Source organism: Electrona antarctica (genome assembly GCF_951216825.1).
Source record: "Electrona antarctica genome assembly, chromosome: 16".
NCBI lineage: Eukaryota > Metazoa > Chordata > Actinopteri > Myctophiformes > Myctophidae > Electrona > Electrona antarctica.
Genome location: NC_136797.1, coordinates 38,793,348 through 38,807,328, shown reverse-complemented (window position 1 = coordinate 38,807,328; position 13,981 = coordinate 38,793,348). Strand labels below are relative to the sequence as shown.

The window sequence follows — 13,981 nt, the reverse complement described above, 5'->3', positions numbered from 1 at the left end:
TGTATAAATTTAACAAAGAAGCAGTCTATAGAGGGTCTGAGTCTTATCATTCTATACACGAACTAATTTCATTATTATTATTATTACTATTATTATTACTATTATGTTATTTTCTTAGTTTACTGTCTGACAGTTTTGTCAGCTTTATTATCATTATTATTATTATTTCTTTTTTATTTGGTTCTGTAAACCAATAGGGTAGGCAATTATAAGCTTTTAGCTTCAGCCTACACCTTTTCGGGCCACTCAAGTGTATAATGTATTATGTATGTATTGTATTGTGAAAGGTTCGAAATAAACTAAACTAAACTAAAAAAAAACAAAAACTAGTCACAACTCCTTGCCAGTTGCCACATATACAGTTTTAAGGTGTTAACCACACCAATGCAACTCCTTGTCCACTCTTCCTTAGAGCCCACGCTTCCGGCTATCAATAGATACTAGGCTACTCTGTTCTGCTCTCTAACCGTGCCACTCTCTGAAAACAGAATTGTGCAGGTTAAAGAAAATGACATTTGATTATAGCACATTGTGTTGGCCATCATTTGTTTGTAGTGTAGTAAGTAGAGACTAGAGAGATGATACTGCATTTGAAAAGGCTACAGTGGCACAGTGGCATGGTATACTTGCTTGGTATACTCTATATAGCCTGTGGGTGTTTGGTGGCCTTTGACATTCATTCTGTCATGTGACCTTTGCCTTGACCTTAGCTTTTGCGGAATTGACGCCACTGGTGTAAAGGTGTAGAGCAGGGGTTTTCAACTGATTTTGAACCAGGGACCACCACCCTGCCTAAGAATCAACCTGGGGACCACTGTTGTGTTGGGTGGGGGCATATGGGCGTACGTGGTGTGGGGGAAAAAAAGCTTGAAATAAAATATTGATGTTAAGGGCTTAATTTAATTTGTTAATTTGAGATGAATGAATTAAATCAAGCCCTTAACAGTCATTATTTAACTGACAGTGAAATATGCTCCGTGGTCCGGAGCTCAAAAAAGATTAAGAACCACTGGTCTACAAACATTAAAAAAACAGAACACTGTCAACTGTATGTGTACGCAGTGTTGGAAAAAGTATTCAAATGTTTTACTTACGTAAAATGTTAATACTGCAATATAAAAATAGTCTATTACAAGTAAAAGTCCAGAATTACAAATCGAGTGGCAAAGTGAGTAGCAAAGTGAGTTTAATGTCGGTTAACGTTGTTATGCAATCAGATAAGAACTTTCTGTTTGGATGTATGGGCTGTCAAGGCCAGAAATTTACATTTACTATGGCTGTAGTGGTCTGATTCATTCATTCATTTGTTCGTTCGTTCGTTCGTTTGTTTGCTAGCTGGTTTTTACAACTACATAATTATATCTGCCTGTGTCCACCAATAATAGACTCAAGAAAAACAAAAGACAAATCCTAACACTGTGGCCTTGTGGTTTGAGTGTCCGCCCTGGCTGGGACTGGGAGGTGCAATGCCGCCGATCCCCGGCCGGGTCATACCAATAAAGACTCTGAAAAATGGGGCCCAGTGCCTCCCTGCTTGGTGCTCAGGGGTCGGATTGGGGGTCATAGTCCCTGTGACATACAGTACTATAGCGTCATGTCCATGGGGTGTACTTGTAGGCCTACATCAAGCTGTAGACCCTATTCCACAATCTTCGAATAGAATCTGGAACTACACCTCCCGAAATGCGAGTAAGAAAGCTTCCGTTCACGAAAATATATTGACATTTAATTTTTTTTATTTCCATTTCTGCTAAGCAACAAGCTATATGTTTAGATGATTTAGATTTATATTAGGAAAATGTGCGTGACTGTAAAGACGAAACGGAAGTGGGGACTCAGGAGGAGACTTTACTCATGATAGAGCTTTCGTTTCTCCAGACTATTGAAAATTGCGAGAGGCAACAGTCTGGCAACGCGAGACTAATCAAGCTGCCTCACCTTAAGGAAACAGGAGATATGATTATGGGCCTCAGGCTCAGGGGGAAAAACCTGTTGCTGTGTCTCTCTGTGGTGATCTTGTGCAGGGACGGATTAACCCCCACGAGGGCCCCTGGGCCAGTACGTTTTGCAGGGCCCCCATAGCACGAGTGTGCGCAACATTTTCGTGATTTTCCCTGTTTTATCATCTTTTTGACCTAAATTTAACTAAATCAATGGCCAATGAAGGGCCCCAGGAGCCCTTTTCAGGGCGTCAAATCTATTACCGCGCAGTCCAGTTTATCTGAAGGGCCCCTGAGAGCCAAGGGCCCCTGGGCCACGGCCCCACTGGCCCAATGGCTAATTAGTGTGGTTGCCCTAATGTGGTTGCCCTAACAGGGCAACCAGACTATTGTTATTGTACATTTGGATACTTTGCCGCACTACTCCTCCCACAGTTTTTGCCGCACACACTCGAGCCATATGTCAAATCGACCGGCTTCATCGGGAATCGTGTGCTTGTATTTTTCTAAGAGATCCGTTGTATAGTTTAATTGATATTAATGAATTAGTTCTCCATAGACTTATAATAGGGAAATCGAAGACAACATTTAAGTATTTTTTTCCCTTGGAGACCGTAAGCGCCATATTTACAAGACTTGGGGGGGAGGTTCATAATAATTATGAAAATTAATTGAAAGGGAATTACATCAGTCGGCCTCATGGTGGCGCTATTACAGCCCACTTTGCGTTTTTCCCTATAACTCTTGAACAGTAAGTCGTCAAATCTAAATTTCTTTTTCCATGGATTCCTTGGGTCATGATGCATTTCCACATATAGGCCACGCCCATTTTCGTCAGGGAAAAAAAATCCTGCAAATTTGAATTTTCTCCAAAACACACTTTTGGCTCCTCCTCCTACAGATTTTGTCCAAATCTCACAAGAATCGGCACACATGAGCTCCGGACCTATCCGATTAAAAGACCAACTGCAGAATTTTGGTAGTGCGTATACTTCGGCCGTGATCGTCGTCCGAAGTTAGTAGGAGGGGCCTATTTTACAAAAAATGCCACAAATCACGAACGGAATGTCCAAACCATCCCACATTTGAATCACATGTCCCGGGTGGTTCAATCAACCAAGTTCCAAAAGGAATTCCATTTTCATCCATAGGGGGCGCCGTAAATGCGAAAAGTGTAACCGATTGTTGCAAAAACATGATTTTGGGGGGATAAATCCCCTCCGAATTACTTACGCATGATCACAAGGTTGACGCGACATTGTAATTGGCTAGCAACATTAGTGGGAGGGGCCTATGTAAGCGACTGCGGCAACCACACTTTGCACTTTTTCAAAATTGCAACCTTTCCAGTTTATATTCATATTTGAACAGAAAAGAGAGGTCGCACACAATGCATCGCATCGCGACGCATTGTGAGCTTGTAGATCAGCTATTTTCAAATGGTCGAAATGTATATAGGGTTGAAGTGGTTACAGTAATGTATGTTTTTCTAATCAAAATGTAAATCTCCAAAGTAACTAGTAACTAAAGTTTTCAAATAATTGTAGTGGAGTAAAAGTACAAATGTTGGCTCTGAGATGTAGTGGAGTAGATGTAAATGTATTGGAAATTGGAATACAGTCAAGTAAAGTACAAATACCTCAAAATTGTACTTAAGTACATTATTTGAGTAAATGTACTTAGTTACTTTCCACCACTGGGTTAACGGCAGGAGGATGAGTTAACAAAACGTCAACAAAGAGAGAAGTATATGACCAAGCTGTCCGTCTGATGACAAAAAAGATTACGAAAGAAAGGAGAGAGAAGTATGACTAAGACACAGAAGTCAAAGTGGTCAATGTTATCCTCAACTTCATATTGACATCTGTTGTCCAGATCATATCTCACACCAGGGCTGCAGGGCTGAATCATTCAGGCCGCGGTAGTCAAGTCATACACCCAGCCAGGCCACCCTATCCCTATACCCACACGCGTGTACGTTTGGATTACAACAGAGCCATAGAGTATAGACAGAGTTGCGACATTGAGGGGGCAGAAAACAGCCCGGTCACGTGGTTCATGTACTCGCGCGAGCCCTATCGAGACCTATCGACTACAATAGATCTCTTAAATACCCTCCGAATTACTTACACATGATCACAGGTGTGACTTGAAATTGTAATTGGCTAGCAACGTTAGTGGGAGGGGCCTATGTAAGCGACTGCAGCAACCACACTTTGCAATTTTTTTTAAATTGCGACCTTTCTAGTTTGTCCCTGATCTTGTGACTGACACCACAGAGTCAGATGCTTTCCTGTCCACAACACCACTTCTGTAAGCTAGACATACTGTACTTCTGTCTTTGTCATGTCATGAAAAACAGTTTACAGTGTCAAAATATGAGATAGTTCATAAGCCTGTGCAGTGCACTGCTGTTTGCCGTATCATGCTCAGAATCAGAATCAACGTTATAGTCACAGTTTTACAAGTAAAAAAGTGGGTGATTCATTTCCAAGAAGAACAAGATAGGGATGAAGAGAGAGAGGTGGGGATAAAGGTATCAAGGCAGGAAAAAATAAAGTTTGAGCGCCTTTACCACAAAAAGTACAAGTAAAGGGTTTCAGATAATTTGGAAGCTTGTTTCACAAACAGCGCAGACGTTGGGTTTGGCTGGAGTCCTTTTTTCAGTTTGTATTTCTTTCATGCTTTATTCATTTGCTGTTAATTCGGACAAATTTAAGATCATTTACATGCTCCGCAGATTTGTCTATAGCCAACGAGTTACAGTAGCATTATCATGGTCAGAAAAGATAGAAAGCAAAACAATAACAGCAGCAATATTTGGAAGCATCCATGGAGTCCCATCATGAGTCCATCATGAATGTAATAGTGGCGATTCTCTCTGACCAAGTCTGCAGCATATACATCTCATGTTTGGTATTGCCTATGACAACTTTCAAAGCTTGATGTCGGAACTCCCGAAAAAAATACCAGGTAGCAGGTACTTGGCCTAATAATGGAAAAGCAGGACTTAAACAATAAATCACACTGTATAGGTTAAGAAGAGTCCTATGTATTCTTCCGCAGTGTCTCAAAGTATAGCCTACAATGTAGGCCCTACATAACGTATTGGTGGGTCAGACAGGTCGGAAGGTCACAGACAGTACACAATCAAGAGTATCCCATATCGTACACCAGAGTCTTGACAGAGTCCTCACTCTCATCTGTTGGATTAGCAGTTACTGCTGTCTGTATTCCCAGACACATGGGATTTGTTCTTCCTGGAGTATTTCTCCACAGACTCCATCATGTCTACAGTCCGCCTGCTCCTGCAAAGCAGTGTGTTCTTCACATGCTTTCTGAAGTCATCTTCCACAAAGTAATAAATAAAGGGGTCTAGACAGCTGTTAAGGCTGGCCAAACACAGAGTGATGATATAGAAGCCATATCCGTTACTTATCTCCCCAATGCTCAGTAGATAGTAATGCATCACCAACATTATGTTACTGGGGATGAAACACACCAGGAATGTCACCAGTACCATCACAATCAACACCAACGCCTTGCGACGGTTCTTTGCTGCTGTGCTGTCTACTGTGTTATTGTCCAGGTAACAGAATAGAAGAACATTGGCCACAACGATCACTATGCAAGGAATAAGAAACACAACGGTGGCCATTAACATGAAGTAGTAATAAGGGTACTTGACGGAAGCGAATGTGTCCTTTATGTCCAATATGACACCGGCGTGGCAGGTGGTCACTGGCGTGACATCATGGCAGGTGGTAATATTGAGGTCTTTGACCCTAACTGTGTGATCATACTGGTATAGAGGAATGGTGCTGGTCCAGATGAAAACCCAGATGGACACACAGACACCAATTGCCACTTTGTTGTTCCACCTCTGGGCAGAAAAAGGGTAAGCGATGAGCCAGCACCTCTGTACACTCAGACAGGCGATGAAGAGGATGGAGCTGTACATGTTCCCATAGAAGAACCCCACCAAGATTTTGCACAGCCCCTCTCCATAGATCCAGTCATTTCCATTGAAGTGGTAAGAGATCTTTAGGGGGATCCACATGACAAAAAGCACATCAGACAGAGCCAGGTTGGCCATGTAGATCGCTGACGGATGCTTCTCCTTAATCCTGAACAGAAACACCCACAAAGCCATGGTGTTGGCAGGCAGTCCCACAACAAACACTATGACGTAGAGGATGGGGAGGAAGATGGTGGTCAAGTGGCTCTTCAGAGTGTCAGCAGTTGCTTCATCCACACACACTAGGCCCTCATCCACGGCACACCCGGTGAAACCACGTGTCTGTTTTACTTCTAATAACATACAATTGACACACAGTACATAAAAGTCAGTTTTTACAGTGATAACTTACAAGAATGCAACCACAACTCAAATTCCTTTAAGTAATACATTTACTGCACACAGTTCATAGTCGAAATGCATTCCTTTGAGTAAAAGGTAGCCTACTTTCCTGAGTGCTGATGATTGTTTTATTATTTTAACTGAACAGCGACCCTCTTCATTACATTTCTAATAATCTTAGGTTTTTCTCAATTGTGGTCTTCTTGTTGTAAAAGCTCTCATACTCCTAAACGTATTTTACTATTCATGAATTAATATTTACTCTACTGTAACACTGTGTGCTGTGTAATGTAATGGCTCTTTTCCACTACAACAGCTAAGTAAACTGTGCTGTGCCATGTATAACGTATTTCACAGGTTCTAGGCTGGCAACCATTATGTGCATAATGTTCATATTATGCAATTTATTTCTCTGTGGACCCCAGAAAGAGTAGCTGCTGCTAAGGTAGTAGCTAATGGGGATCACAATAAACAATAAAGCCAATTAAATAATAATAAATAATACATTTCTTCTTCTGTCCTTACCTGCAGGACATTGATGGGCTAATGCATGTGATGTAGAAATCCAGGTGAAAAAAAGCATAATAATTGACAATAGTTGTATTGAGGCCATGTCTGTGGCCTGTGTGGCTTCTGTCTCACAAGGAATGAAACCAACTGCAACCAACTTTGCTCAGTTCTCTTTGTCTGTGTGTGTGTGTGTGTGTGTGTGTGTATGTGTGTGTGTGTGTGTGTGTGTGTGTGTGTGTGTGTGTGTGTGTGTGTGTGTGTGTGTGTGTGTGTGTGTGTGTGTGTGTGCGTGCGTGTGCTGTTGAAGACACTGCAGCAACAGTCGGCTGGTTTCATTAGGGAAGTCAAACTGTGTTAAGAAGAGATAAAAAAGGCACCATATGAATGCTCCATTATTATTATTATTTCAAAACATTTAAAAAAAAACTTTCCTATGATGATTTTATTTCCCAGTAATTTCATGAAGAAATCAAAGAAAAATCTAAGAAATTCCATAAATTGGAAAACAAATATTTTAAGTAGTAGTGAAAGCAGCATAATGTTATTTACCAGCCAACATGAGGGAATAGTGCACCAGCAGCATAGTGTTACTAACTGAAGCGCAGTAGAAACATGACCTGGACAGTGATTCAGAGCCAAAAACATTTGCAGTATAGAAGTAAGTTGCTTGCTGCAGGCTGCTACTCTTCTGACTCAGCAGGGTGAGGTTATACATGACAGGAAATTGTGTTTAAGTTTGACTCCTTCCTTGACGCGGAGAGGGGGGGTACACACACTTCTCCTTTCGTTTTCTATTTTAGTTCTCCTTTAGTTCTCCGTGCACACACGCACGCACGCACACACACACACACACACAGAATAGAATTGGTACCGTTTTGTATAACTTTGTAATGCTACTGACGTATGTGCGCAACACACAAAGTATTGCATTTGCCCTATTTGATGTCAATCAATTAATTCACCTTAATTCAGGTGGTAGATGCCATTTTCCCTTTTTAATTATTATATATATTTTAGGGCCATGTCATGTGATCTACCTGTAAAGCCTTTGTGATCTACTGGTAGATCATGATCTACCTTTTGGGCACCCCTGGGTTAGAGTGTCCGTCCTGAGCCTTGGGGGGTCGGTCTATAATCCCCCAGCCAGGTCATACCAAAGACTATATTACTATAAAATGCATCCCTGCTTGGCACTCAGAATCAAGGGTAAGTGACTGTGACATACTAGCATCATGCCTCATGTCCAGGGCTTGTACTTGTGTATCATGCTACAGAGCATGCTACAGAGCACTGTGGCAGCGGTGGCCGAACGGATAGCGGCGCGGTCTAGATACCGGAAGGTTCCCAGTTCGAACCAGCCGTTCGACACGTTAAAATTACCACCGCTGAAATGCCCTTGAACAAGGCATCAACCACTACGATGAAATGTGTTCTATGAGCAGGGCCTGGCTGGAAACAAGTTCTTGAGCTTAGCCCAGATACCCTGGGTAAATATAATTTCATTTCATTTACAGACCCTCTGTTGTGGCCCCTGCAGTTTGGCCTTTTTGCACAAAATGATATGCCCTGCAGCCACAGTGGCACTGATGCCCCGCTTTCACTGCCCCAGATGATGTCAACATTGTCTCATCTGTCCCTGTCAATACACATTTTCAAAATTGATTCACACACACACACACACACACACACACATGCAAGCATTCACATACGCACGCACTCATGCACCCACACGTGCAGTCGCGCACGAGCACGCACACGCACACACACGCACGCATGCACGCACGCACGCACGCACGCACGCACGCACGCACGCACGCACGCATGCACGCACGCACGCACGCACGCACGCACGCACGCACGCACGCACGCACACACACACACACACACAGACACACACACATGCTTGCTTGCTTGCTTGAACACAAATTAGTTAGTAAATTACTATTTACCTATTAGATATGATCACATACTACACTGTACTTTACAGTCATAGAACAATGAACCCAAAAGCAGAGAGAACTAAAATGGTATTTGGTCCTGAATAGAAAATACGGGCAGAATACCAGAGCACTTTGACTGATCAAAAATCCAAGGAAAGCCATGACTGTACTGTACAGTACAGAGTAGACTCGGTGAGCACACTGCGATATAGAAAGGCCATCAGGCAGACCAGGCTCCCAACAGAAGACACTGTGCAGGCCTGAGATTTTTTTTAGGGGCAAGGCCACTTGACCCTAAGGTGTTCTACTTTTAGTTTTTGGGGCATAAAGGCCAAACGCCATGCAGGGCAGGAATCCCATCGAATAAACAATGCTTTCACAGAAATAATAAATTAAAAAATGTTTAATACACAGTATTAAAAATACATTATAACAGCCCATTTGTATGAACTTCCCAGGACAAAATTTCATACATGTTTAGCCCTGGACTGATCAGAGTCATCTTCTTCTTTCGTATACGTCAGAGGTCCAACTCGGTGTCGTGGAGCCACGCCCGCATCTCTGGTCCCAGGTCGAAGAGGCTGGCTTCCGAGGGTGGTCTGTATAAGGGGCAGGTGTTGATGATATGGTCGGCGGTCTGCTCAGGGTCACCGCACTCGCATGCCGCACTGTCAGATCAGAGTGTTCGTACTCAGTATTTGAGGTTAATTGGCAAAACACACACACATCCCGTGGCAGCCCTGCGGCCGAGGCCTCCCCCTTCAAGGCTTTGATCGAGTCTACCCACCCACACTCATACAGGAAAGACACATGCAAAATGTCACACTCTGGAGAGAATGAATGTGGAGCAGGGAGGTACATACTCTCACAGATACATGATACTGGCATTCAGGGTGGGTCTTTTATATAAAACACGTCGCAAGGTTAGGTTGTCTAGTGAGAAGGGGTGAGACGAACACTAGAGACCTCAACGGACATGGGATCTATACGATTGTTGCTGGTTATGCTATTTCTGAGTTCTGCATCAAATGCGTCCAGGTCGAAAGGTACGTAAAGGCTGGAAGTCGTTTCAATGTATTTTAACTAGGTACTGTATACCTAGAGGACAAATATTAGTAATGTTTGTGGAATTTGGGAAACTATTAAATAAATAAACAGGCTTAATGAATACGAGAGCTTTATCCCACAAGAGAGACTTTGTGATTTGGTTGTTGTTGTTGATTAATTTATGTATTCATAATGTAATGACCAAGCAGATTAATTGAATAAAATAATAATACTACTAATAATAATAATAATAATAATACTGAACTGTAGTATGCAAATATGTACTAATATAATTCACATACGACATGTAGGCCTTGCATCTGCCTATAACAGTCGTAGAAACGTGATTTATAGCAGATAATGCCATTTGGATCCCCACACAAAAAAATGTTTGCCGACTACCTTTTCACTGACAAAAACTAAATAAAAAGCTATGACGACTAAAACTATGACTAAACATATTGACAATTTCATCAACAAATAAAAAATAGACTAAAATGTTAGGGAGTGACTAGGGGAGAAGAGATCCAGTAGAAGTCATTTTATGTATTGACTTAGAGTCGACTAAAACTAGACTAAAAACATTTCAGATGACTAAAATATGACTAAAACTAAATCCAAATTCGCTGTCAAAATCAACAGTACCCTGTTCAGGAGGTTGTTACTCTGAGATGTGGGAAACCAAAGTTATGCTTTAATTTGTCTTCTAAAATATCAGATTACTACTAGCTCACTATTTTCACTATTTGTATTATTTTATTATTTGTATTTGTATAAATGTATTACTATACCTCCCCCTTAAACCATCACAGAACTTTCGAGTGTAGCAGTAGCCACTGTCACACATTGATTAGACAAGTAAGACGCGCGAACGCGGGAAGCGAACGCAGCTCGTAAATTGCAAAAACTACAATTAGAATAAATTACGTAATTTTTTAAGTTCTCTTTTTTTTGTTTTTTTAAGTTAAGTTTTTTTTTAAGTTAAGTTTTTTTTAAGTTTTTCCTTTTAAAGTTTTTACTTTTTTATTTTTTTAAGTTAAGTTTTTTTTTAAGTTAAGTTTTTTTTAAGTTAAGTTTTGTGTCTTTTTTAAGATTTTTTTTTAAGTTAAGTTTTTTTTTAAGTGAAGTTTTTTTTAAGTTAAGTTTTGTGTGTGTGTGCGTGCGTGCGTGCGTGCGTGTGCGTGCATGTGTGTGTGTGTTTTTGTGTGTGATACAGCTGCGCCCTCTGGTGGTGGGCGGGTGGTGTTACAGCGTACACACACACAGACAGACATGATCTGCTGGGTCTCATAGTAAATGCTCACTGCGTTCGCAATCAGACAAGGAGTTGGACTCCTTATCTGATCTAATCAATCAACAGACTCTTCTGACTCCATACAACTCAGGCCTGCTGCTAATCTCATCATAACCATAGGTCATAGCTGTAGCTTTTAGAATCCTATTATGTGTATGTATAGTATACAGTATGTGTACAGTATGTGTATGACAATAAATCACCCAGTTACTAGACAATCATCATAATAATGGATGCAGGCATTTACCTCTTCATTTATAACTTTGGTTCATAAAACTAAATAAGTGTGCTGAAAAACGTCTGCATGTGGCTCGTGCCCATCTTGATAAAATATATTCTTCTGCAGATTTCTGTGAGAGCTGGTATTATGTTTATGCTTGAACCAACTCTACTGAACCATGCAACGGACAGCTCACTTTCAAATATGTTTGGGGTCATTTTGACGTCTACTCAGGCTTTCGTGAACACCCCAGACATTTGTTGTTGTTGCTTGATTCAGTGTTATATTTGATATTCATATTATCAGACACACCCCGTATAAATTGTAACTTCATCAAACTCTCTTTTTCCGAGCACAGAAATAGCTCTTTTTTCCTCAGATCTACAAGCTCACAACGTGTTGCCGTGCAAGTACAGTACAGGTTTTTCTCAGATCTATAAGCTCACAACTACAGTACAGTACAGTACTACGAAGAACAGTACAGTACAGTACAGTACAGTACAGTACAGTACAGTACAGTACAGTACAGTACAGTACAGTACAGTGCAGTACAGTACAGTACAGTACAGTACAGTACCAAGAGCACCACTCACTTCAAACGAGTCTGATTTTTGTATTGTATTTATATAAAAAATAAATGGAAAAACCATGTTTGAAAGCAGAATATGGCTTAAGTGATCTCTATTCATTTAAACTATTGTCTTATAGGAAAACAAGGCAGTGGTTCCATTGAGCATGAAGTGGATAAAGCAACAGATGACAATGGAGGAAAAATACAACGTGTTCATAGAGGGGTTGTGTTGAACCACAACCTCGATGTCAGTGGAGTTAATGGAGATGAAGACGTTACCGTGGATAATGCAACGGCTATTAAAGCACAACACCCTTGTGGTCTCACTCGTGTTATTGACCAGGACCAGGTCCTAGTTTGTGTAGATAAAGCAGCAGCTGACACTCTGAAAAGCCATCTGACCACCATCTTCCTCCCCATCCTCTACGTCATAGTGTTTGTTGTGGGACTGCCTGCCAACACCATGGCTTTGTGGGTGTTTCTGTTCAGGACCAAAAAGAAGCATCCGTCAGCGATCTACATGGCCAACCTGGCTCTGTCTGATGTGCTTTTTGTCATCTGGATCCCCCTAAAGATCTCTTACCACTTCAATGGAAATTACTGGATCTTTGGAGAGGGGCTGTGCAAAGTCTTGGTGGGGTTCTTCTATGGGAACATGTACGGCTCCATCCTCTTCATTGCCTGTCTGAGTGTACAGAGGTGCTGGCTTGTGGTCGACCCTTTTTCTAAACAGAAAGAGAACAACAAAGTGGCAATTGGTGTCTGTGTGTCCATCTGGGTTTTCATCTGGACCAGCACCAGATACCATGTGATCACACAGTTAGGGTCAAAGACCTCAATATTACCACCTGCCATGATGTCAGTGTCATATTGGACATAAATGACACATTTGCTTCCGTCAACTACCCTTATTACTACTTCATGTTAATGGCCACCGTTGTGTTTCTTATTCCTTGCATAGTGATTGTTGTGACCTATGTCCTTATGTTCTGGCACCTGGAGAAGAAGACGGTACGTAACCTAAACAGAACAACAGAAAAGAACCGTCACAAAACTCTGATGTTGATAGTGACAGTAGTGGTGACATTCCTTGTGTGTTTCATCCCTAGTAACATAATGTTGGTGATCCATTACTATCTGCTGCGCATCGGGGAGACTAATACTGGCTTCTATATCATCACTCTGTGTTTGGCCAGCCTTAACAGTTGTCTAGACCCCTTTATTTATTACTTTGTGTCAGATGACTGCAGAAAGCATGTGAAGAACACACTGCTTTGTAGGAGCAGGAGAACTGTGGAGAGAATGAAGTCTGTGACGAAATACTCCAGGAAGAACACACCCTATATGCTACGCTAGACACTAGACAGCAGTAGCTGCTTATCACTCAGGGGAGAGTGAGGACTCTGGGAAGACACTGGGGTACAATGTGGGATACTGTAGGCTGTGCCCTGCCTGTACTTCCTATCCTGAACCACCAATACTTACGTTCACCTTGTGACAGTGGGGAAGAATAAATATAGGACTCTACATAACATATAGATACTGTGTGATTGGTCACGGTCACACTATATTTGCTGAAAACGTGGGACATAACACGTGTGTGTGTGTGTGTGTGTGTGTGTGTGTGTGTGTGTGTGTGTGTGTGTGTGTGTGTGTGCGTGCGCGCGCACGCGTGCGTGCGTGCGTGTGTGTCTGTGTGTGTGGTGTAATGTATTGAATTTGGCCAAATTGGTCAAATTTAGAATTCTACTGTTTATTGTTTAAATTTTACTTGGCCGCTCAGATCAGCTGACCAGATGCTCTTCAAAGTCCTGCGCACATGACCCAAGCTAAAACGAAACCATGCCTTTCCGGTCGCGGCGCCGAATCTGTGGAACAACTTGCTAATAACACTAGCTGTTAGGAGTAGGACTGCATCCTCTCTGGTCAGTTTTAAATCCAAAACTAAAAGACACACATGTTCTCTCTGGCCTTTTAATTAAATCAAAGGTCCCACTGCCTACATGGAGTAAATCCTTGGCCTCTTATCTTGTGTTTTTTTAAACCTCCATGCTCTCCTATACATTGTTCTCTGATTATAATGTAATTTTTATTATGAT

General features: G+C 41.6%; 1 protein-coding gene and 1 pseudogene across 2 annotated transcripts; one reads left to right on the top strand and one right to left on the bottom strand.

Moving 5' to 3' along the window:
- Positions 1–4,618: 4,618 nt before the first annotated feature.
- Positions 4,619–6,925, bottom strand: LOC306939234 (proteinase-activated receptor 2-like). The gene is made up of 2 exons (XM_079523790.1): positions 6,826–6,925; positions 4,619–6,251 (listed from the first exon to the last, which is right to left on the bottom strand). The coding sequence occupies exons 1-2, from the start codon at positions 6,911–6,913 to the stop codon at positions 5,152–5,154; spliced, it is 1,188 nt and encodes a 395-aa protein (XP_079379916.1). The 5' UTR covers positions 6,914–6,925; the 3' UTR covers positions 4,619–5,151.
- A 2,661-nt stretch (positions 6,926–9,586) lies between these two features.
- On the top strand, positions 9,587–13,238 carry LOC306939451 (proteinase-activated receptor 2-like; annotated as a pseudogene). The gene is made up of 2 exons: positions 9,587–9,605; positions 12,020–13,238. The product of its transcript is annotated as a proteinase-activated receptor 2-like (transcript).
- The last annotated feature ends 743 nt before the right edge of the window (positions 13,239–13,981 follow it).

What these genes read in the sequence shown, in the direction of transcription:
- LOC306939234 (XM_079523790.1), bottom strand. Translation starts at nt 6,913, where the DNA reads ATGGCCTCAATACAACTATTGTCAATTATTATGCTTTTTTTCACCTGG. An exon ending in AGCCCATCAATGTCCTGCAG is followed by an intron (nt 6,252 to 6,825) that starts GTAAGGACAGAA and finishes GTATGTTATTAG; the next exon opens with AAGTAAAACAGACACGTGGT.